The sequence below is a fragment of the Zootermopsis nevadensis genome, unplaced genomic scaffold, assembly GCF_977971745.1.
Source record: "Zootermopsis nevadensis isolate Lab colony 2312 unplaced genomic scaffold, Znev_1.0 Znev_ptg000028l, whole genome shotgun sequence".
Taxonomy (NCBI): domain Eukaryota; kingdom Metazoa; phylum Arthropoda; class Insecta; order Blattodea; family Termopsidae; genus Zootermopsis; species Zootermopsis nevadensis.
Genome location: NW_028259160.1, coordinates 24,461,249 through 24,484,368, shown reverse-complemented (window position 1 = coordinate 24,484,368; position 23,120 = coordinate 24,461,249). Strand labels below are relative to the sequence as shown.

Here is a 23,120-nt window from a genome sequence, read left to right as displayed (position 1 = left end):
GGGTATGAACGATTGACATGGATTGTGACAACCCTGTATGGTTGGCAGTCATTGAGGACAAGTGGGAAGGACAAATGAGTGGTGGTGAGTGAGCCGGACAACGGAGTTGATGCAGATGTTACTGGCGCTGTAAAGGGTTTTGAGCTCTTCCAGGCTGGGCTTATGTGGTAACCATTTCTGTATTGAAGAAGTTGTGTAAGCTGATCTTGATGGCTTCACAAATGACTCTGCCAATGTGTGGGACAGTTAAGCTAAAGCCTTCAATCTGGTGAACTGTAACCAGCTGCTTGAGTATTCTGCCAGCACAAAGTATTCAGATGGTGGAGCTGGAGGTGTCTCTGTTGTTTCTTTGTGCATCATTCTTTCATGCAACCTGCCTTGCCACTGTAGAGTGAGCTTTTCTTTTGTGGTTAATGCCACCCGTAGGAAATTATGTCCTGGGAATCCGTCTCAGGTTTTGTGCGGCAATGTGGAAGAAGGAGCGTTGCTGACAACAAATTTTCTCTGTTTGCAGCTTCATCCGAGGTGATGACTTCACATTTCCAGTCACCCACACAGGGCGGATCATCGCAGCCTTCATCTCCTGCTCATGCACCTCGGGTATACACCAGTGTGGCCGAGATGAAACGCAGTAAAGGCAAGGTGGGTGTAGTATGCAGTAATTTAAAGTGGCAAGATAGTCATTTTGACACCATTTTCTTTCAGTTCTGTCTTTATACAGAAGTAGCCATAAAAATTCTTTCATCACCATCTTTATCATTGAAATCATGTTTTCAAATTAATGGGAATTATGTTTTCATATTCGCCCCATCCATCAATCTCTGCTCGTGTAAAACGAAGCTGCGTGTGTGATTGCAGGCGAGCATGCGAGTTCGCTTCTCTACTGGTGGGGCAGAGTTACATCGGGATTTTCACAGCACCCCGGACCTAGCACAGAACAATATCTTGAGCAATGCAGCGGTTGGCACCATTAATTACCGTGCACCTAAAGGTCACCATAGTCAGGAAGATGTAGCAACACTGCTGCTGAGCGGTGGTGTGGTGACTGGGCGTCCGCCTCTCCCGCCACCTACTCATCCTCCACCGCCACCACCAGTTGGGCAGCTGGTATGTATCATCTCACAGTGAGGCAGGAATCTTATTGTTACTGTTGACCAGTTCAGTTGTTGCCCAACGTAAATTAATCCTGCCCATCAGGTGCTTCCGTACATTTGCCACTTTGCCCTAATAGAGGGCATAGTGCCTTCCCCCACTTGTAAGGTGGTTTCACCGCTATGATGGATATGTTGAACCCCCCAGAACATGCCTGGGACACACCCCTTTCAGCACACTGAACTGGGGACACCCTACATGACCCAACTTAATCCATACTGACATAATTTAATTAAAACCAACCTAGTTTAAGTATCCCCCACCTAACACAACCTAACCTAACCTAATGTAGACAAACATAACCTAAGCTAAGATTGCTGTTAAAAAGTTGAAAGGCAGGCACTGATCAAAATCTAGCAGAATTGATCCTAGCAGGACGTAAAACATATTCTATGATACACAGACTTATTGGTTATTGATTCTGTTTGGAAGAAGTGAGAATTGCCGTAACAGTGGAAGGAATCTGTTAGTGTATATATTTATAAGGATGTTAAAACTTAATGTAATAATTATCAAGGAATATCACTATTATAAACGATGCGCACAGTTTTTTTTGCCAAGGTTAACTTTAAACTAACGAACTAAAAGCATTGCACATTTCTTTCTCTATAGGCATCAGCTGATTTGATATATTTTAGTTGCGTGAAGTTTTATTTATTGTCAGTCATAAGTTTTGCTTTTTTGAAGCTGTAAACACTGACGTTAATTGACGATGATCTGGGTTTCGGTGCCATGCAGACTCAGCAGAGAGCGGTTTATACTGACAAGTCTACACAGCTCCAAAACCCAGAAAACATCATCCTCACTGCCATGAAGACCTCATTCCTCATTGTCTATCTGTGTTGTTAACTGAGAAATTGCGTTGTGGCCACGATGATTCGTATTTATGCCAAAAATTTTGTTGCTCTGTTGTAAATTATTTGATTTATGCCTATCTTCCATTGATCAAGAGTGAAAGGAAGCCTGATTGCATATTTTGCTTGTGGTCACGTTAGTGCCTCGAAAAATGAACGGACCCGTACTTTGAGATTTTGTTACATGAAAATGAATCACTTTTTTACATAAATTATTTCATGAAATCTGACCTTTGAAATATGGGCATTCTTTGTCAGTGACCTTGTGTATGGAATTAAACATGTGGCAAGAATTTATATTTTTATAACAAACTCATCTGGGCTGTAACTTCATAAGAACTGCTGCTGCCATCATCCATCTACTTTGTGGATTCCTCCAAAACAGAAAAAAAAACATCTTACACTTTTTAGACGGTGGAGTCATCTGATCTGTAAGACAGGAACTCCTGCCTTCATCTTTCATTTGAATTCAATTGTCAGAAACGTCTTTCAGTAATATAATCTGAATATCCCTTCACTCTAGAACTGAATTGATCCAGAAAAGCTCTCGTTCTGAATTCTGTGCAGGCGGGTTTCAGTGCATTTCTGGACATGCCTCCTGCTAAGATCCTGTGGGATATATTCTGATCATTTTGAGGCACTACTTTTCTTTACTGTATGCTAGAGTTTACTGTGACTATAGTTTTTTAGATTTCTAGGAAGTAGTCGGAAAACATACACCAGTTTTCCAACCACTTTTATGCATTTCATGTGCATTACCCTCTGCTTGCGATAAGAAGCCAACAAAACATCACATAATGGGGAAGGTGAGGGGTCTAATTCCACGTTAAACTGACGTCTCCTTGCAGGTGAAGGTGGATGTTTCCCGTGGGACATTGAAACCCAACTTGATGGCAACTGCGGAGTATGCCAACATGACAAACAGCGCCAAGGTGGATGCAAACCCCAGCAACACTTCAACACTGGTGAGGAATGTGTCAGGGATAGGAGGAGATGGGGAAGTTATGTCCAGTTTTAAACCTGCCAACAGTGCCAAGCTCTACGCATCTCCTGAGGATGTTAAGTCTGTTGGGTACAGGTCCCGCAGCCTTCCAGCGCACTCAGCACGGCCGCAGGTTTGTCGAGATTTTCACCATGGCCAAACAGATTTTGACAGTTTCACACCAAATGGTATTTCTGGTGAAGTAAACTTCTGTTGTTTGAAGATACTTAACTTATTTCAGGAACTTTTAACAAAATTAAATTCAAATACTATACACATTAGTTGTATTCACAGTTGCCGCTCTGTGCGTCCAGCATGGAGTGTTAAGAAAGTATCAGTAGAGTACGTCAATATTATTAATGATTTGCCTCTCCTTACTGTGAATTACTCTGTTAAATCTAAGAATGATCTGACAGCTTTACTTTACTTACTCTGTTAAACCTGCTTGTGCTGATGTTTGCCGTTGTTGACGTGTGTCACTGCATGCAGTTCTGTGGGCAAGTGGCCAGTGGATTGGAACAAAAATGTTTCTTACCAGACTCTCTCCACTCATCTCTCATTCAGCTATCAAGATAACCTGCTTGTACATTACTATATCCTATTTTCAGTCCATATTGACCAAATAGGACTACGTCTTTCACAGGCCCAAGGTAGGTTTCAGAGCACTTTTCATGTAGTAATTTCTTGTTCATCAGCAACACCAACATGGGAGTCATGCAGACTTCTGTGGTGAGAACATTACGAGTGTCATTTAATGTTGGTCTATGACATTGTGTAGAATGTAAATGCATATGACAACCATTAGGAAATCTCTGGTTACATTTCTGTTTGATTGAAATAGCTAAGAAACTTCTGCAATTAATCGTGGAGGTACATCGTAAACATTCGGGTTTCAAGTGAAAGAATTTTTCATAAGATAGGAATGGAAAAACGTGGCAGTGACAATACGTTAAGGTTATGTTGCTACTGTGGAAGTTTTCCGAGGGACGTTTGAACAGAAACAGATCACAATATTTTTATAAAAATGTTAATTTGTAATTTATGTCGACTTCTGTGAACAGTTTTTGAAAGCTTTTGAAAGAAATTTAGGCATCATAAGACATTTTTATTAAGAATATTTTCACATGTAAAATGTTATGAAAACGAAACTAACCGATCTTGAATAATTTTAGGCTGCTGAACACGAAAATCACATTAAAATTTGTCGATTGACTCCTGTTTTCGAATTACGATTTGGGTCTCATATTAGCGAGTTACTCGTCATTATTATCAGTTATAGTACCACCAGGCTCTTAAAACGTCATTAGAAACAGTGACCCCGCTCTGTATTACGTGATAAGTTGTTGCCGCCTCAAATGCATCTTCAACTCTTGCAGTATTCCTCGAATCCGGCCAGGTATTGGGTGATTTGTTCTCAGTTAACGGTTCTCTGTGAGATTCCTACTTCTTGCGCAGTATTTGTGTCGTGTACGATTAATATGCCCTGTAATTGTGTGAATAGTCCAGATAACTTCTGTCACGTTTGCTTCAAGAAAATGTACGTTAACTCAAGTCATAAAAAAGGCCTACGAATTTTACTTTGGGTGTAAAGTAGGCGACCAGGACAAGAACTGGTCTCCACACGTATGCTGCACTACCTACGGTGCCTCCTAGTCGAAAAGGGGTGACATTGAATAAAAAGTGGACAGTGACGTACTCAAATATACCATCTGCAATTCACCCCGTGTCTCACCTATTCCTGAACCACCCGAAAGTTTATCAGTAGACTCTGATGAAGATGAAGACACTGATGATGTTCATGATGAGCTTATATACATGAAGAAATACAGCAGCCATCTACGCCAAGCTATCCACCATTTTGTACAATTCTCTATCCTTCTGAACCACATAAGATCACAGAAAGTGAGGACCTTGAACTGCCGAAGAATAAGGCAGAGCCTTTGGCCCCGAGGCTACAACAGTGGAATCTTCCAGATCATGACAAGATTTTGTACTTGAAATAAAGACTGTGATAATTTCTATCAAACAGAAGGTGAACTCATTGACTTCTTCTGGAAAACTGGGGTGCAACATGTCATTTAAGATGCCTTTCTTGCACTCACACCTGGATTTCTTCCCGTCAAACTGTGGTGCCGTCAGTGACGAACATGGTGAGCGCTACCATCAAGACATCTCAGCTATGGAGCAAAGATACAAAAGCAAATGGAGTGCCGCCATGTTAGCCGATTATTGTTGGATGGTGAAAAGGGATGCTCTAGTAGCTAAATACAAGCGAAAGGAGCAGTGTTTGACAAATGTATATTCGTAGCTATATCTTACTGCCATATAACTAAAAATTATCTTGTATAAATATGACAAACTAGTTTTTTTTTTCGAAAACAAGAGCCAATCTTCCAATTTGAGCACTATTTCAGTGTTTAGCACCCCAAAATCTATGAAATAAACTTAATTTCATGTCCATAACAAGAAATGACCCAAAATTTGTTGAACAGTGTTTGCCTGTTATTGGCTTTTTGCTGTTGGCAAACACTTAAATAAATGAATTGACTTGAACTTTTGACGACAGAGTTCACATTTTGTTGAACATGATGTTGGTGCAGACTGGTACGAATGTAGATTGACTGATTTGTTTTGTTGTGATGATGTAGGGCATATAAAGAACTGGGAAGTTCGGTGTCTGTTTCATAGTTCAGAGCTATGGTTTAGGCTTTTGTTTACAAGGGCCTAGGTGTGATACACAGCCTGTCATGGTAATTGAACATTTTCTTTCGTACAAGAAAAATGCACATTTATTTTAATTTTTATCAGCTGAATATATTACAGAACTCTGGTGATAGCCACTTTTGAAATATTGCTCGTTGCTTCTGATTTCAGGTGCGCAAATCCCACAGTCTTCGCTCTTCTGCTTCGTCATTCAAGCCTTCTTCTTCACCCCAGCAGCCAGTCTCTCTTGCCAACTCGAACGCTTATTCAACGGCAACCGGTACCAACAGCAATCCGTATGCGCAGCCTTTCCGTGGAGCGGCTCGCAGTCACAGCAGTGTGAGCAGTAGCTCTAACAACCGTGAGAGTCTCAAGCTGAAGAATAAGATGAAGAAGAAGAGTGGCATTACAACCAGCTCATCAGCGGCAAACCTGTCTTCCTTGTCGTCAGGTCCTCCCCCCATCCCAGAGCCAGACTACAGTCTAAGTGAGAGTGATGGTGACGTGGAGAGTGAGGGGGAAGGGGTTGGCAGCGGGACGGTGCAGGCAGTGCCGCGAGGTTTGGTGGTGGCAGTGGCCGAGACAAGCGGAAATAGCAATGCCAGTGGGAGCAGCTCGAGCTCAGGCACGCTGCCTCACAGTTTCAGTGTTGAGGAAATTCAGAAGGTTCGAACACAGCTGAAGAGTTCAAAGTCCTACCCCAATGACTTTTTGGTTCTGAATCCCAACACGGGGGAAGACGGGGACAACTCTTCAAGTGGCGTTAGCTCTGACCAGGACATTCCTGTGGGACCACCCAGTGGCTTTGATGATGGAAGGTCTTCGGAAGGGTATGGTGGCTCAGCCCCTGATGACAAGGGGCAGCAAGGGCCAGACTTGCAGAAACAAGGTTCTGCAATGACTCTTCCTTTGGGCCGGCAGAGGGCGACACTTCCAGGGGGTATCTTGACTAGGAATGCTGTGTCCTTGGCACAGCTTCCTCCCCCTTTGGAGGGGGAGGGAGAAGCAGAAGGAGAGTTAGTAGTGCCTCCTCCTCCAGAGTTCCTTGGAGCTTCAAATAATGGAAGTGGGGGCCCAGAAGAAGTGCTGGCCCCCCCACCGCAGTTTTCTGACAACCGACTGGTGACAAGAGTGCGCATTGTGGGGGCTGTACCAAAGACTCAAGGAGGGGACAGTCGACTCCACAGCCAGTGAGACTACGATCTCTGGATGTCATGTTCTTGCAAAGGCCTAAACTCATATTACAACGAAACTCACATTCCAGCATCACTAACCTTGCGCTGTCAGAAGCAGCAAAATTTGTGAGAATGACATACCAAAAACATGATATAATCTCTCTTTATTTGTTGTCCTTTACTTGTATTAATTATTATCTCTCTTCCGTCATTATGGGCTAGATGTTCATTTTTTGCAGATTTATAGGCAAAGTGAGATTAGTAAAAACTATAATGCTCAAGAGGTCATCACGTAGGAGGACTAGACTTTGCATTCCGGTATTTGACCAGTGTACATATGTAGGGATGGTGATTATGCTTCTGCATCTTCAGGATCGAGCAAGTTAATTTGTGATGCAATGGCAAGGCACGGAACTCCTGCAGCTAATCCAGTACATGTCTTTATTCTCTGCTCATTGACAAAAAGAATTCTATTTTTATGGTAATGACCACTGATTGCCAATTGTGCTATTACACTGTAGTTTGAACTACTTACTCTGCCTACAAATGGATCTTGGTATAGTGAAAGGAATATCATCTTTAAAAATTAAAGTTATAAGATGTGAAACATCGGATATCAGCAGGCTGCATGTTGTAAACCAGTGACGGACTCGGAAACTGCGCCGTTTTCCGCTCCTCCGAGAGATGCGTCAATCATGTCGGATACTTGCACGACTCCTGCCTTCACCATTGTAGGCTTAATGTTAAGCTTTAAGTGCAGCCAACTTTACAAGTGACAAGGATAATTGCTCATAGATTTGCCAGCCATAAATAAGATATTATCAACATTCCTGCCAACACGATTGTAAACTAGGTACTGGATAGATACTAGGTGTAGGTTGTAGACAGTATTTCAGTTTGGCAGCTGTGGGACCTGAGAGGTTGTGCCACCTACACAGTTTGAGAAGGGCAGGATTCAGTGATACCAACAAAGTGGACTTGTACTATCTATCAAGCATTAGCCACAGCTATATGAGAAGTTGTCCATCAAGCATTTCAGTTCTGATCAAGATGGTGCCAAACTCATATGGTATATTTGTGTAATGTGGTAATGGTCAGTATTTGAGGTCGGACTGTTTCCATACCTGCACACTTTCACTTTCTTTTACTCAAAGATTTTTAAGAACATGTTCAGATTGAATGAAAGTTCAGCGTCGTGACACGCAACAGGAACGTGAAAGTAATGGATCACTGTGGAGTTGGGCCTCCATTGAAAGCTGTTTTTAATATCTTGAATAGAAAACTGCAAAAATTTAAATGGAATTCACTACCAGGACTTTCAGTTGAGACTCCTGCTACACATGAATAAATCATCATATGAATGAATCGTGTGTTGAAATCAAATTATCGTTAACAGGCGGACTAAAACTGACTGGAAATGAACGTGCAGTGATCAAGTAGGCCTAACTCCCTGGGTTGCATGTGGTGGCTCATCTCCATTGTTTAAGTAGCGTGTGCTGGCTAAGCGGGTATTGGCACACTGAATTCTGAAGTTCTTTGTTCCTGTTACATCAGTAGTGCCATGTCTGCAACAGCCCTGTTGGTTAGACACCACAGAAAACACTCGCAGGTACAAATTTGATTTTGGAATTCCCACAGTGTGTGCACCTTGGCCTAGCAGCAGCAATAATGTGGGAAGTTTGTACATATTTGTACATTGTATTACTTTAACTGTGTGTTTGTAGATAGTTAGATTGAATGTAAAATATACTGAAAAAGCTCCTTAAAATTGTTTTTGTATAATTTTTGCGTCATCTTTTTAGGTCTACATATCAAAATAAATTATCTCAACAAATTATTATCTTTGCAAACATCGGTTAGCTGGATTGTTTCATTTGTAGTTTAACCCCGTGGCTCCTTCATGAGAGATAGACCATTCTGCTACAACTACCTTGAAAGTCCAGTGACTCGAGAGGTGTGAGGCAGCTTCTTCGCCTCTTAATTTCCCCAAAAGTCAGTCTTACTATTGGAACACAGCGGGTCAAATGCACTGTCAGCTGGCGTGTATGATTATGGACAGCGAGTTGTGGCAAGAGCGACCATAGCCAGTTCAAAATAATTTTCCTGGGTAAGAGTAGGCAAAGATTAAAAACAGGCATCTCATCCTGCTGCTTGGTGACTAACGGATGTTGACTTAAACTTTTACAACTTGAGATTTGAGGTTTTCATGGTATAGTTATTGACTGGTCTTCTGGGTTTTGAGGCCATGTGGTCTCGCACGTGGCTACCAATGTTGCTTGTAAATAATGGTAACCACCTACAAGACCACGTGGCACCCCAACCGAGATGGCCATAACAAGTTTTTGAGTTTTCATGAGAAATAAAGTTTAATTCACTGTTAACTGGCAGTTAGGCAATGCTTCAAGTGATATGAGGCTGTTTCATGAGAGTCTTTATCTGAAAAAGGCGTGCCCTGAAGCAGTATGTGTGCTTTGTGATTACAACTATTGTGACATGATTCATCTTGGTACATTAACAGTACAGATAGCAAATTATTAGTATTAAATTGCTCCTTTTCTTAGATTGTGCTCCATCTATCAGAATATGCCTTAGTGATAATTAAATGAACACCATATTCTAGAGAAGCTTCTTGATGACAAATCAGCAAATCACTCCTTTAACTTAAATTATAATTCAATTATAAAAGACCTTGACTACTATCAAAGATGGTGGATATCTAAAAAACTACAAGGCAATTGAAAAATCACGTAACATAATATTTATTGATGGTTACAATTCAGTGCCGAGGTCAAGAATGAGTGGGACCTATACTACCTCTCCCTCCAAACACCTACATGGCGTATAGTGGGACTTTACAGTGCAGTACCGTTTGACTGGATTAATAAACGCATTATCACTGTGACTTTGTTCCAATTTCCAGGAAAGTCGCTGAGAAAAAACTCATCAAAGTGGATTATCCATTGGAACGGTAAATAAGGTTATAGAGCTTTTAAAACTTCATATCATGTACATGTCTTGCATGAACATGTGGAACCTGATAAGCAAAAACAGCTTCAATACTGCACATGGTTTACACACACTGTTCAAGAGGGCTGTAGACATTTAAGATTAAGTTTTCTATAGTGCCACAGCATGGTTCCGTCTGAGTGGTTATGTTCATAGGCAGGACAGCATAATGTGGAGTGACTGAGAGCTTTTCTTTTCAAACTTATGCTGAAACTATTCACCAGGTTGCATCAAACACAAGAAGAAGAGTGATTGCATACTTCATCGAACACAGTGGAAATTTACAGTTCTTAATGTTACATTTATTGTTTTCTGATTTCATTGTAATTTATTGACGTAAATACGTCTATACGGAAGGGTCATTCGGCTAAAAAGCTTAACGAAGTTGTGTAAGATCCATATCAACAATGTGTAAATATGGACATCTTCGTTACGCTTTTTTGCCGAATGACCCTTCCGTATAGACGTATTTACGTCAAAAAACATTCAGGCTGCCACAAAGCAAATCCTGTGACAGGCAAATGTGTTATGCAAGAATATTTGTAATTCTGATGATGGTGGAGAATTATTTAGATCACCATATTGCTGAACAATGATTAGGAGCTACTGGGAAGTGGTAAATGTTTTATTGATTATATAAAATACAAACTTGGTAAATGTATTAAACAATATACACATCTAAAATCTGCTGAGTCAATATAAAACATGTAAATTAGAGTACAGAGGAAGGAACTCCCACACAATACAAGAATCAATAAAGTCTCAAAGATACTGAAAAGGATGTCAGCAAAGTCAGCAGAAGGAACAATGGTAATTAAAAATTCAGAAGAACAGTAACAGAAAATGACAAACAAAAGCATAAACTGATAAAAGATCAATAAAGTTTGACAGGCCTGACTTCAGTCCACAGAATAAAATGCACTAGAAGATCCCAACTAGCCAACTTAACCAAGTTTACACCAAATTGCCTTCTAGCCTGCTAGCTGCATATACTTTGTGAAACTGGGCTAGTATGTGTATTTTCAATTTCCCATATAGTGGTCATTGATATTTATTCTCAGTTCACCTGAACACAATGGACTAGCACGAATTTAGGTTTTGATATTTTTTCATGGATGCACAAGCAGTGATCCATGCAAAAATATCAAAACCTAAATTCGTGCAAGTACCAATACCAGTAGGTGAAATACCAATTAGCATGACATCAACAAATGGTAACAGTGACTTCTAGTCATAATTTCTCAATCTTTACAGAAGTTTAACGGCTCTTTGACATGCAATGAATGAGTTTCATGGGGAAATTTAACATTTACATTGAAATCTTTTCACTTATCTATTTTTGGTAGCAATGATTGGCATGTCAAACAACATGGAATTCCACATTTTGAAATGTCCGGCGAAGTATCGGTGATATGTTATAGTACAAGTAATACATTTTCATGGTTGTTGTTTCCTGTATATGAACATATCGCATGTAAGACTGCATCACTTTTAAATCTGGACTAGGGGACAGGAAATGTCAAATGAAAAGGTGAGCATAAAATGACGAAAGAGTTTGGAGGTTATAAATTCTTGTAAGATTCGCGTTTGTGTATGGTTTATGTAACGACCCTGTCAGTAACTCATAGAGTATATAGCGTCGAATGATGGTATGGTCGATGAATGATGAATAGGAAATGATATGGAAGGAAGCGGCTGTGGTATAATTTAATGTACTGGTCTGGCACTTTCCTAGAGGGACTGAGGAAAACCACGGTCTGCGAGCCGAGATTGGAACCTGGGAAATTCAGAATATGAAGCAGTAGTGTTTTGAAGGAGATACATAGGGGTAGCATGTAAATAAATCTAATTTCTTGCTAACATCTCAGACCTTTGACCTGTCACCGGATAAGGGTTTTACTTATGAGCATCAAAGAGTAATACTTAACCACCAAAATTAAGTAGTCACTGAATTTATGGAGTCATGTTTGTTCTGTCTATGTTTGTGATGTAATATTGTAGGTGCTTCCATGATTTTTGATATCGCTTATGAATTTTTATCAACATAAATACCATAAGTGCTACATTTAGATTACTTTGACTACTCAGTCATAGCTGCTACTATACATAAAGGTGAAGATATGCTTTTATGGTCTGCTTATTGATCATTTAAGCATGACAGGTTGCCTCTCTTCATTGTATGCTCTTACTCTGGACATGATTTTTATTTAATTTTCATGACTGTTACTTACACACTTTGAGGATTTTGTAATGGACCACGTCGATAGTATGGTAAATCACTGGAGGCTAAATTAAGAATTTTATAGATTTGCATGCCTATAACTGCTCTGTTCTTGCATTGCAGCTTCTATTCAGGTTGGATCAGCCTCATGGGCCGGGTGACACTTTCGTCAGCTGGCAACATGGCAGTGGTGGTTTCTTTGCCACAACAGGGGTTGATCAGTCTGTGTTGATCTATAATCACCATGGCAAGAAGGTGGAGCAGATCCGGCTGCAAGGGTATGGCTGTATGCATTTATCTCAGAGAAGTTTTAACGAGAGGACTGGGAATTTCTCCTTTAATTACACTTTATCCACAACAGCCGTGTCACATGTCTAAATGAAATTGTGGCTGAGAGCATTGGCGGGTGGAACAGTCAGCTCAGGTTAAGAATCCGTGTTGTGATTTGCACAGGGCACTCAAATTCACAGTCTTTTATATCATTGTTTTAGAATAGCTGTTGTATTTTACATTTAAGAAAGCAGTGCCTTGCCAGATATTTCCCTCCTGAGTTTTGCTTGCAGATATCCCGGTTCACACCTCAGTCGTCTCATGCCAATAATAATGAGTTTTAAATTGCAGCAACAAGCATTGCTGTCTCTAGAACCGTGTTATGTTTGAATGCTGGAAATGTAAGCGACATCCTTGCTAGAATACGTTAACCTTTTTGGGTGTTTCTGATGGGGGTATTTGACATGTTTATGTTATCCGGACAAGATAGTTCATGAAGTTACTTGTTCTATCCAAGTAATCTCTGTTAAACTGTGTGGCGAATTTCGTAAAGTAACACATAATTTTTATTATAATGTTATTTGCAGTCTACAATAATTTAAAGTTAATACTTATTAGATACAAGTGTGTAGGTAGTCTCTCTTAAGAGTCTTCAATTGGTACAGGAATAGCCTCTGTCCTTAATTATGACCAGAGATATAAGCATTTTAGTGAATCAGGACAAGGGAAAAATGAAGGGGAACTTAAAATTTTGAAATTTGCTGTATGTCTGTGATTAATGGACACAGTAGGGTAAGATTTCTTATTTGCCGCTTCCTAAGAGGAACCAACAGACTTGCAAAATGTTATCAGAATCAGAGATGGTCATGAAAAGTTTGCCCCTGAATTGTGTTGATTTGACACGGAATGAATAAAGAAGCTGTGCAGATGGTATTCATCCGTTAAAAAAGAGGGGGGGGGGGAAAGAAAGAAAGAAATTATCAAAATACAGCATGAGTGGAGGGTATAAAAATTGGGCTGTAGGTATTTATTTTGTGTATAGAATGTACAAAATAAATATATTTAATCAAACACAAACATGACGCATATAAGATACAAATTATTTCAGTTCATCTTTATAATGGCCACATTTTCATTACGCTTGCAGTTACTAAATGTCTCTCTTTCTGATTATGCAGTGAAAGAATATAAAATTATTGTAATTGTATCTGTTTATTCATTTATTTTCTGAGTTTTGAATACTGACTGCATACACCCTTAAGTTACAGTAAGAACTTTAAGTAATCTGTTTGACAGTACAGATGAAATTAAAACAGAAACCTTCAAGTGTGTATAAAAAAAGAAGTTTCGCTGTTCTAATGTAAGAAAGCACGCTAGCGCTCTAGGCCATCCGGCACGTGGTTATGTTGGCAGGGCGTGCACTGGATTTGGCTGGGATGTTGATGGTGATCTGCTGGCCATCATAACCTCAAATTCACCACACGTCACGTTGTGGGATGCCAACACGGGCAAGAGGAGTCAAGTGGACACGGGGCTGCGGGATGCCATGAGCTGTGTCAGATGGTCAAAAACTGGGTCATTGCTGGCTGTTGGTACTGCGCGGGGCAATCTCACCATCTACAATCACAGCACAGCAAAGTGAGTGTCGCTGTCAATGATCATCTTCTTCATCAACTGATGGCTCTTCTTTGTAGTTATGGAACTGAGACACTCATTACCATTCTCATGAGAGGTGCTTGCCTGAGCCAGTTTGTACGTCAAAATAAGTTTAATTATTCATTTGCATCTACATTTTGGCTTAAGCGTCATTCTGTGCGAAAGAAGTTTTCTGAAACAGTGGTCTATTTACCACCATTGTGGATTTTCTCTATACCCTTCCCCCCAACCTCTTTTAATTTGTGGATTGAAATTTTAAGAGATATCATGCTTGTACTTTTTACAGTGTGTGTACTGCAGTCAGTACAATAATTTAGAGTAAGACAACAAATATTTGTGCTTTTTACTTTACTATGCACTGATTGTGATGGTTTATACAGTCATAAAATAAATTAAGGCTAAAGGAGAGGTTTGATTTTTGATGAAAAATACATTCCCTGTTTTTTATTTTTGTTGTGCTGCGTTACTATCCCCCATCTGCTGTCTAAAACGTAAAGACTGAAATATAGAAGTTAGCGTGAAAGCTTGTTTTTCACATGGAGCAATGAACACACAGGTTGAGGGTGTTTTGAGAACAGGGTGCTTAAGAGGGAGACAGGAGAGAGAGAAGAAATCTGCACGCTGAGGAGCTCTTCACCACATATTATTAGGATGAGCTGGATGGGTCATGTAGCATGGGGGAGGTGACATTTGTGTGTAAGAGTTTGGTTGGAAATCCTGAACGGAAGAGATCGCTTGTAAGACCTAAGCATAGATGGGAGGATAATGTTAAAATTAATCTTAGGAAAAGAAATGTGGTTTGAGCGTGCGGTAGATTTGGTTAATCTGGCTCAGAATTGGGAGTGGTGGCAGGCTGTTGTGAACACGGTAATGAACCTTCCATAAAGGGCTGCAGATTTCTTGACTAGCTGAGCGTACTATCTGCTTCTGACGAAGGACCCTGCTCCATTCAGCCAGTTATTAAATTACTATGGAATGGTAAACAAAACAAATTTACAACGAAGAAGTTATCTGAAACCTTTCATATCTTTGTTGTCACACATGACACAATGATTTTTGTATGAGACACTGCAACTTTAGTAATAATGGCATTTTTGTCAGCTGGTCGTCTTTAACTAAGTTGTAGTTCATGAAGAATGGTTATTGAACAGAGAAATGGACAAGCACGTATTATGCATTAAGAAAAGGTTTTCTGAAACCCGTGTGTCGCAGTTAGGAAGGAATTTGGCGTAATTGCCATAACCATTTTGCAGCGTAATGAGAGAGATAAAGTTGGGGAAATTTGTGAATAACTATTCAACTCAGAAAGTATTTATAGAAACTTCATGTTGAAAGATCTGGTAAAACAAATTATAGATGGATGAATATTATTAAAATGGATTGGAAAAGTGGGTTTATGCAGTAAGGACGGTGTTTAAGGACAAGTTCGGTATTGGTGGCATTTATCACTTGGGTTCAAATTGCAGAGTATTGGCTTTAGGCGTGTGAAGGTTTATTTAAATATTCAGGTCCAATATCAGTTTTAATTGGCTGGCAACCCAAATTTATTTCCAATCCCCGCATGCAGATGTACAGAAAGGTAAGCTGTTCCAGACGAGTGCCTGTACTGGGGAAGCACACCAAGAGGATCAGCAGTGGCGCCTGGAGCACAGAGAACTTGCTAGCTCTGGGTTCTGAAGACAAGACGCTTTCCATCAGCAATGCAGAAGGAGACACCCTCCGAATCATTTCCCTGCGCGCTGAGCCTAGCGACATCCAGTTCTCCAAGATGAAACTGGATGAGCGATTGGATGGAGAGAATACGGCAAGTTTATTGTTGCATATTAGTGAATTCAGCATAAATCATTTTTGTACGACAGTTTATCTGACAATTTCAAGGTAATTGCTTCATGCACAGAAGTTTTTAATGTAGTTTTTTTCTGTCTCCACTTGGGTCCAGATTTTTTCATAACATTTTCGTTCAAGTAATTTTCCTCAGGATATTAGATCATGTCTCACTCTAATACAAATTACATGAAAGTTGTTCTTGTGCAGGTGAGTGTATTAGTGGGGCGTAAGACTCTGTTCCTCTACAATTTGCATGATCCTGAGAACCCAGTGGAATTGGCCTTCCAGCAGCGATATGGATCCGTGGTCACCTACAAATGGTGTGTATGTACTTTGGTTATCAATATAACTTCCCTTTACATGGTATCGTATTCTTATCCGGATTGGTTCCTCATGGCTCTCATCATTTCATATAACAAAACATATCTCTCAGTGTTCATAACTTCAGGCCTTAGTATTAGCAAACATTTTATTGAGGCACCGAGATGTTAATCTAGCAGACAAAACGTAAATGCTACAAAGCAAAATAAAGAAGTCTCATTAGATTCTGATAACGTGGTTGGTCAGATAAAACCCAATATGTGTTCATATCAAATCGCCACCAGCATTTGCTGCAAGAGCGCTTGGTTAGAACGGCGTCTCTCGTAGCCAGCTGCTACTGCATCAGCCACCTCGCATTCCCATGGTATGAGATGTTTTCACCACCTCTGCCTGGTGTGGCCAAGTGGTTAGGAAAGAGTTGGTGGAAAACCTTTTGCACTCATGGGTTTCAAAGAAGACGCAACTTTTGTCTCCCTCTCTCTCCTGACAGCACGAAACTTTGAAGGAAAGGAGAAGTTGAGGAGCAGATGGGAGGGTGATAGCAGGAAGAAGTTCGAAGTGGGGGATCATGTTCATGGCCAGGGTAATAACAATCACAGGTGGTACTCGAGTGTTGTCGTAACCAACGTAACTTGTAGTTTCACAGTCATATTTGTACATATTAAAACTTATTTACCATTTAATAAAATCCTCTCGGGCTATCCGCTATGTCAGACGGTTAAAACTCGCTGACATTTCATGGACCATCTCTATCCCCGGCATCAGGGCATCTGATATTGGCCGTGGAAGCCGGCCATCCAATATCTGTACCTGCCCTGGCCAGCTTCCACAGCCATAGCAAATGTGCTGTTGATGGGGACAGAGATGTTCCCTGAAACAACAGTGAGTTTTTATCCACTTGACATGGCTGATGGCACAAAAGAATTTTATTAGTTTGGTTTGGTGTGAAAGTGTTAGATCATACATTGTTTACCATTTTCAGCAATGTGTTTCATATGCAGGAATGGTGAGCCGCATTTTCCACGATGAACTATCTTTTCAACCTGTCAAAGGGGTGACTTTGAACAGCTTCGAACATAAGAAACTGACGCAGTTAACAACAGACCCTTTTGAATAATAACGTTAAAACTCCTGTCACTCACAACTCGCCTTTGTGACTTAGCAGCTGACTGCTGTTGGAAAGAACACATGTTACAGACAAATTATATGATGTAAGACTAAATGAAATAAAATTAATGCCTCTGATTAATTTAATGAGCATGTAATGGCTGGTTACAACGTGCTTGAAACCGATTGGGTAGCACCCCACTCATTTTTCTTGCCACCCACTGCTTGGTGTATATAAGGCTTTCAAAACCCCTTGTGTACCTTCATGCTGAAGATTGTAACCGCAGTTCACGCTGAAACATTGAAAAACCTTCAAGATTCATCACAGCTTTTCCATGAATAGCTGAAGTTATACATTAAACTCTAGCCATGATAACCTAGGGAGAATAATAGATTGAGTGTGTTCAAAAACAAGGTACTAAAAAGAATATTTTTCTGCAAGAGGGAGAAATAACACGAGGCTCAAGAAAGCTGCATAATGTAAAGCTTCATTTGTATCAGCGTGTCTGTATGCGCACATGCATGTGTTCTTCTGCACAACATGTGGAGTATGGTGGCTCCTAATTAACTTAAGGCCGCCATTCACGATCGCTCCATTCGTCCAAATGGCGCGGTGTCGCTCCAAAATTGTACCGTGAATGCGGAAACTGAAGTCCATTGGCGTGGCGTGGTGGGCTCGTTTGGATATTTTGTCGAGCCATAATCCATCCGATCGCTCCATCGCGTCATCGTATCGTGAATGGGGGAATCGGCGATCGAGCCACTCCAAATCGGTTCGTGAGTGGCGGAAACGTGGTCCATTCTCATGCCAGTCTGCCACGAGCCTTCGTCCAGTCAAGTCCAAACTTGTATAATGTCGGGTCGTGAGTTTGTTATTGAGGTGATTGAGAAATATAGAGAGTTGCCATGTTTGTGGCAGATAAGTAATGAAGACTGTCATGATAAGGCTAAAAGAAGCTTAGCAATGGAAGAATTGGTGGTTTTATTTAAAACCAAAGATCCTACCGCCAACAAAGAAAATTCCCTTAGAAGTTGCTTCAGAAAGGAGCATAAGGACTTAAGTTGCTTCTGTTTAAGAGCCATTGCTTTGACCACTTTCGTTTTGGTTTTTTCCTTTTAATATACAGGCATACTGCCGTAGCTAGTACCAATTCTTCGTCCATCGCAAACACCACACACTTCACAGAGGGACAACAAACCGCGACTGGCGTGAAGCGACCGTGAATGTAGTACCTCTTTGGACGACATCCGTTTGGACGTCATCCATTCGGATGTCATCCATCTGGAGCGATCGTGAATGGCGGCCTTTACTGCTGTGTTCACAGTTCATACTTTATGGTGTAAGTTTACAACTATCACAGTGGGACAGACTCATCTTCGAGCAGCGTCTGTAAAGTTGCATGTCTTAGTCCCCTTAAGATTTTGAGTACTAAAGGGGACCTCAAACAACCTGGTTCGGATTGCCAATACCATTCAGTATTTTAAGCAGGCACGTCAAGTTCCAGTTGGACTGTGATACATATTTCAGTCAATAATTACACTAGAATGAGTGAATGGTTTTCTGTGCAGGTTTGGGGATGGTTACATCTTGCTGGGCTTCAGTGCAGGCTTCTTTGTCGCAATATCCACGCACATGAAGGAGGTGGGGCAAGAGCTGTTTCAGACAAAGAACCACCGCGACTCACTCAATGATATCGCCATCTGCAGTCGACTGGGCAATGTGGCTTCCTGCGGTGATAATCAGTGAGTGTTGATGTACTTTCATCTCAAGTGGTCATGCGTTGCAGTGCAAATATCCACAACATGATTGGTCGGAGACATTCAGTGTGCTTCAGAAATCTCAAGTACAAATTAGGCATGACATAGCTAAGTGTTCTTCTAGTGTAAAAACTCAATTGTATGAAGTAGGAAGTTCATCTGTTATACCTCAGAAGCATGACGTGAGTAAGGGGCATGACTTGGTTTTTATTTTTTTGTAGGGTGAAGATCCACAACATGTCGAACCTGCAGGAGACATCTAGTGTCTTAACTGTGGAGGAAGATGAGGTAGAACGGCTCTCTTGGAGTGAGGACGGACAATTGCTAGGAGTGGTCACGCACAGTGGCTCCATTTATGTGTATCTCTCTCAACTTCCCATGGTTTGGTCAGCCTTTAACACTCATCTTGCCGTGCTCACAAGTCTCACTGAGCTCACTTTGTACAGCCATGAGCAGGACAGCAAGGTAATCACATCCACTGATCTAGACCACAGTGTAAGTCAAGTAGCCATTAGCTGGCAATTTTGCAGAAGTGTTTATATTTGTCTCCACATTTTGATGCCTAGTCTACAGTGAGTAGGTAAGTATATTTCTGGAGGCCCTGACCCCATCTGTCAACATGTTTCAGCTCAACTGCTGGTCATCTTGATAACTTTGCATTCAGTAAGATATGGGGATGGTTGTTAATGTGAGTGAATTGATTTTTTAATAATTTGATGATTCTCTATCCACTGCAGAAATAGTGTTAATGGGATGATTCTTAATTGTCATTACTATTGATGTGCATGTTATTTAATGTTGCTGTATCAACTGCAGTAGTCCTGCAGTTTGAATTTTATGTGAGGTAAGTTGTTAACCTGTCATATTTATTTAAGAATGCTTTCTTCTGTAGCTCACACTGTGTAGCGTCGAATGAGAGGATAATAATAAATAATGTACTGGAAGGGATGTGGAAGGAAGTAGTAATTTAAGGTACTATCCCAGCATTTTCCTGGAATTACTGAGGAAAACCATGAAAAACCTCATTCAGGATAGCTGGTCTCTGGGCCGAGATTTCAACCCAGGACCATCCGAATATGAAACAGGAGCGCTAATAACTTGACCATGGTGTTTGTTAACCTGGTGTAATTATATTTAGATTAGATATATGTATTTATTTATCTGGATGTATTTAAAAAGTCACCATTTCTAACAAGTTTATAAGACATAATTTTACTCCATAACTGCCGTGATGCAGTAAGATGTGAACTTTGCCTGGTAAAACTATTGAAATCTATGGTAAACCTTAGCTATTTGTGTAGCTAAGATTTGAACTGGTTTTGTACACCTACATGTGAAGTTTTAGTGTGTGTGTTCATGTATGAGGCCTGAGAGAAGCCACAAAACTGAAACCATGACAGCCGTTACGACTGAATTGCAGGGCAAGCTGCCAACCCCTCTGCTGAATGTGGATTTGCCTGTGGAGCCCACCTTTGTGTCTCTTGGCCCGTATCACTGCGCGGCAGGCATGAACAATCGTGCCTGGTTCTTTGAGTTGGGGCAGAACAAACCTGCATTGCTTCGAGATCGGGAGTATCTCGGGACAGTTACCAGCCTGAGACTCAACGCGGAGTATGCTTCAGTTCTGTGTGAGGGCAAGATACAGCTGCATATGGTGAGATAATCTCTGCTGGTATGGAATTCAGAGACAAACACTTGAGCAAACCTCACAAGTCAGTGTGACCAAACTTAAAAGTAGCCGGAAAGATAATTGTACTTCTTCGACTGTCCTTGCTGAGGGTTTGCATTTTGTTATGTATGAAAGATAATAGTTTCTATGTGTCTGTAGTTGAGTTTAATCACTGCACAAGTTCAGAAAAATGTGTTTGGAAAAGATTTTATTCTGACACATGATTTACATTCTACAGAAAGTGCAACAGCGGGGTACCAAGCACATTGATGAACTTTTCTGCAGAGCATAGGCTTTCTGACAAATTACAGCTGCACCTTTTGGGATGCATTAATAAGCAAATGTCACATTTTTTGCAGTTTACTGATGACATTGTTTTGAATTCCTTGCGTCAGTATGGTGTGCCGTCTGGTCATAGAACCATCCATCCATTCTTGAGGATGAGAATGGTGTAGCGCATAGCCAGGTAGCTCAGTTAGTACAGTAACCGGGGTTTGATCCCTGACAGGGGCAGAGGATTTTTTCCTTTAGCCTGTGCCTCCAGACTTACTCTGGGGCCTACGTAGCCTCCTATACAATGGGTACTGGGTCAAGCATGGCTGGGGCATGATGCCGACCACTTACCCCTATCTAGTACCGAGGCTAAGAATGAGTTGGAGCTGTACCTTCTCTCTCTCTCCAAGTGCTTACATGGTCTATATTGGGACAGCTTTAGTTTACTTTATTTGACTTTTTACTTAAGTAGTGATTATGCTTTAAAGCAGGAATACCACCAGGCACTTGTTTAATAGTAGGAAATTTGTTTTGTTTTAGTTTCCGATACTACTGCAACATAAATATTTCTCTTCATAAGGTTATTTGCTGATTGGTAATCTTAATAGCATACGAGGTGCGATCGGAAAGTTTAAAGACTGTGTCAATAGCGGGCGAACCGGATGTAGTACGAGCTTCTGCCTTTAAGGGGTGCGGCCTACATTCATAGTGAATCAGTGTGCCAGCCGGCATCATCGAATTAGCATTTGTTTCTTAGTTACGGGCGTTTTGATAGTGCATTACACCGACCCTCCTGCGATTTCAGAATGGCGTGTGCATCAAATTTTGCCAAAGACTCGCCAAAACGGCTACGGAAACCTATGAAATGCTAAAGCAAGCATTTGGGGAGTCCGCAATGGGTCGTGCACAAACTTTTGTGTGGCATTCACGTTTTAAAAATGGCCGAACCTCTGTCGATGATGAAGAGTGTTCTGGACGACCATCTTCGAGCACAACGCCAGAAAATGTTACGAAGATTCGGCAGGCCATTCACGAAGATCGACGTCGTACCATCAACGACTTGTGCGACATTGTTTGGATAGGCTATGGGACCTGTCAGCTGATTCTAAAGGAAGAACTCCACATGCGACGCATCATGACAACGCGCCAGCGCACACCGCCCTCAAAGTTCGGCAGTTTTTGGCCTCAAACACCATGGCCGTTATCCCGCACCCTCCTTATTCGCCGTGTGACTTCTTCCTCTTCCCAAAGATGAAAATTCAGCTAAAGGGAAGGAGATTTGAGACGATAGAAGAGATTCAGGCAGAATCACAGATGGTGCTTGACAGGCTGACAAAGAACGATTTCCAGGGATGCTTCCAGGCTTGGCAGCGGCGCTGGGATCGTTGTGTTCACTCCCAGGGGAACTACTTCGAGGGTGATGGATGAATTTAATACCTGAGATAAGTGTACGGGTTTTTATAGGCGCAGTCTAGAAACTTTCCGATCGCACCTCGTATACCATGAACATTCCTAGTTATAGAACTGAACAAATTCTTCCATTTACAGTTATTCTATGTTGATTCATGTAAGTTGTCAAATATGTCTGTCTGGCATTTCTTGTTTGAAGACTTGAGAGCCATTAATATCCTCTCCGTCCTTTCAGTCAGTTGCTTGCCAGAAAGTAACAAGTTATGGGGGGGGGGGGGGCATCTAACGTCTGTGGACAGGCCAGTACTGGTGGAATTATAATGCTGTGACTTAGTTGCCTGGTCCTCATTAGTAAGAACAGTGAACATGTGAATTTAAGGGTGCCTTATGGCACCTCCTACCTATTATTTAACATTGCTGGTTAAAACATACTGCAGAATGTTTGAGCTTAAAAAGCAAGGCATGCAGATTAAAGCTTACTATCAGCTAAATAGGCCACCAAAAATTTCATCTGACTTTGGTTCAGAATTATAGTTGGAAATGACTGTGGTCTTCTGCAAGATGAAACCAAACCCACAAGTCAGCCTGATGACTCGTCTTGAAGATTGAAACATTGAACAGTGTGCTCAGCCAGGAAAAGAAACTACAAAACTTTAGCGCTCTAGGTGCATACTTAGTATGCCTGCATGTAGACGAGTACAAAGGTAAACTTCTAAATCAGATTTATGTTACAGTG

General features: G+C 41.0%; 2 protein-coding genes across 11 annotated transcripts in view; both read left to right on the top strand.

Moving 5' to 3' along the window:
- The window catches only part of Prosap (SH3 and multiple ankyrin repeat domains prosap), a 94,684-nt gene extending 85,959 nt beyond the window's left edge, over positions 1-8,725 (top strand). For 9 of the 10 annotated variants that reach the window (XM_087357453.1, XM_087357449.1, XM_087357446.1 and 6 more), the window contains 4 exons: positions 515-642; positions 859-1,107; positions 2,855-3,121; positions 5,863-8,725. In XM_087357453.1, coding sequence (XP_087213579.1) covers positions 515-642; positions 859-1,107; positions 2,855-3,121; positions 5,863-6,885 — 1,667 coding nt within the window. In that variant the 3' untranslated portion in view covers positions 6,886-8,725. The remainder of the gene's footprint in view (positions 1-514; positions 643-858; positions 1,108-2,854; positions 3,122-5,862) is intronic. The other variant, XM_087357451.1, reaches the window with a different exon arrangement.
- A 2,207-nt stretch (positions 8,726-10,932) lies between these two features.
- The window catches only part of Oseg6 (intraflagellar transport protein Oseg6), a 39,348-nt gene continuing 27,160 nt past the window's right edge, over positions 10,933-23,120 (top strand). The window contains exons 1-9 of the mRNA XM_022068219.2: positions 10,933-11,086; positions 11,219-11,403; positions 12,217-12,371; positions 13,777-14,001; positions 15,613-15,823; positions 16,054-16,166; positions 18,844-19,017; positions 19,254-19,497; positions 20,453-20,686. Of these exons, the coding sequence (XP_021923911.2) occupies positions 11,389-11,403; positions 12,217-12,371; positions 13,777-14,001; positions 15,613-15,823; positions 16,054-16,166; positions 18,844-19,017; positions 19,254-19,497; positions 20,453-20,686 (1,371 nt within the window). The 5' untranslated portion in view covers positions 10,933-11,086; positions 11,219-11,388. The remainder of the gene's footprint in view (positions 11,087-11,218; positions 11,404-12,216; positions 12,372-13,776; positions 14,002-15,612; positions 15,824-16,053; positions 16,167-18,843; positions 19,018-19,253; positions 19,498-20,452; positions 20,687-23,120) is intronic.